At 50.4% G+C, this 1,021-nt stretch overlaps 2 protein-coding genes across 3 annotated transcripts in view; both read left to right on the top strand.

The window, feature by feature from the left end:
* Positions 1–1,021, top strand: part of pof1b (POF1B actin binding protein) — a 51,782-nt gene that overhangs the window by 38,650 nt on the left and 12,111 nt on the right. The gene's annotated exons all lie outside the window — the stretch shown is intronic.
* Positions 1–1,021, top strand: part of LOC119420738 (dual specificity protein kinase CLK1) — a 3,864-nt gene that overhangs the window by 1,677 nt on the left and 1,166 nt on the right. The window contains exons 7-9 of the mRNA XM_037688168.1: positions 104–186; positions 257–336; positions 437–527. Of these exons, the coding sequence (XP_037544096.1) occupies positions 104–186; positions 257–336; positions 437–527 (254 nt within the window). The remainder of the gene's footprint in view (positions 1–103; positions 187–256; positions 337–436; positions 528–1,021) is intronic.

Here is a 1,021-nt window from a genome sequence, read left to right as displayed (position 1 = left end):
ACACACACACACACACACACACACACACACACACACACACACACACATTTTTTTATCATTTCAGCTGAGGTTCAACAGGTTTTTCGTCTATCTGCTGGTTCAGGTCTGGGCTGGGACCAGTCCTGTGATGTCTGGAGTCTGGGCTGCGTTCTGATGGAGTTCTACCTGGGACGGCCTCTGTTTCTAGTAAATAAACAAACAAACAAGCAAACAAAACAACACAAGGAGCTGTCATCAGCATGCTTTGATCTTTCAGAGTCACGACAGCAGGGAACATCTGGCCATGATGGAGAAGGTTCTGGGTCCGATTCCCCCCAGTCTGCTAAAACAGAGCAGGTGAGCCGGTCCACTACGGTGACGTCCAACCATTGTCTTTGATGTGTGTGCTGTGTTGGAGAGGGGGAGAGAGTGATGGTTGTGTTCTGTTTGAGTTCAGGAACCAACAGCTGGTGAACAAGCAGCGTCTGAACCGGGCTGAGCTGGACTCCTCGGATCTTCTCATCAGGGAAGACTGCCGGCCTCTGAAGGTACTGAAGAAGCTTCGTCTCCTCACCACAGCAGGTCCGGATCTGGCTCAGAACAGTTTCTGTTGTTAAAGTGAACGTTGCAGACAGAATCAGTTTGTAAGAAAAGGTGGAGCCGACTCTTCTGGTCGCAGCGAAACGTTCAGCAGCAGACAGATGTTCAGCAGCAGACAGATGTTCAGCAGCAGCGAGACGTTCAGCAGCAGACAGATGTTCAGCAGCAGACAGAAGTTCAGTAGCAGACAGATGTTCAGTAGCAGACAGATGTTCAGTAGCAGACAGATGTTCAGCAGCTGACAGATGTTCAGCAGCAGCGAGACGTTCAGCAGCAGGCAGATGTTCAGCAGCAGCGAGACGTTCAGCAGCAGACAGATGTTCAGCAGCGAGACGTTCAGCAGCAGACAGATGTTCAGCAGCAGACAGATGTTCAGCAGCAGACAGATGTTCAGTAGCAGACAGATGTTCAGCAGCAGACAGAAGTTCAGTAGCAGACAGAT

Source organism: Nematolebias whitei, chromosome 14, assembly GCF_014905685.2.
Source record: "Nematolebias whitei isolate Nwh7 chromosome 14, NemWhi1, whole genome shotgun sequence".
In the NCBI taxonomy this organism is placed as follows: Eukaryota; Metazoa; Chordata; class Actinopteri; order Cyprinodontiformes; family Rivulidae; genus Nematolebias; species Nematolebias whitei.
Note: the sequence above shows the minus strand (reverse complement) of the source record. Positions and strands in the feature narration are given on the sequence as shown.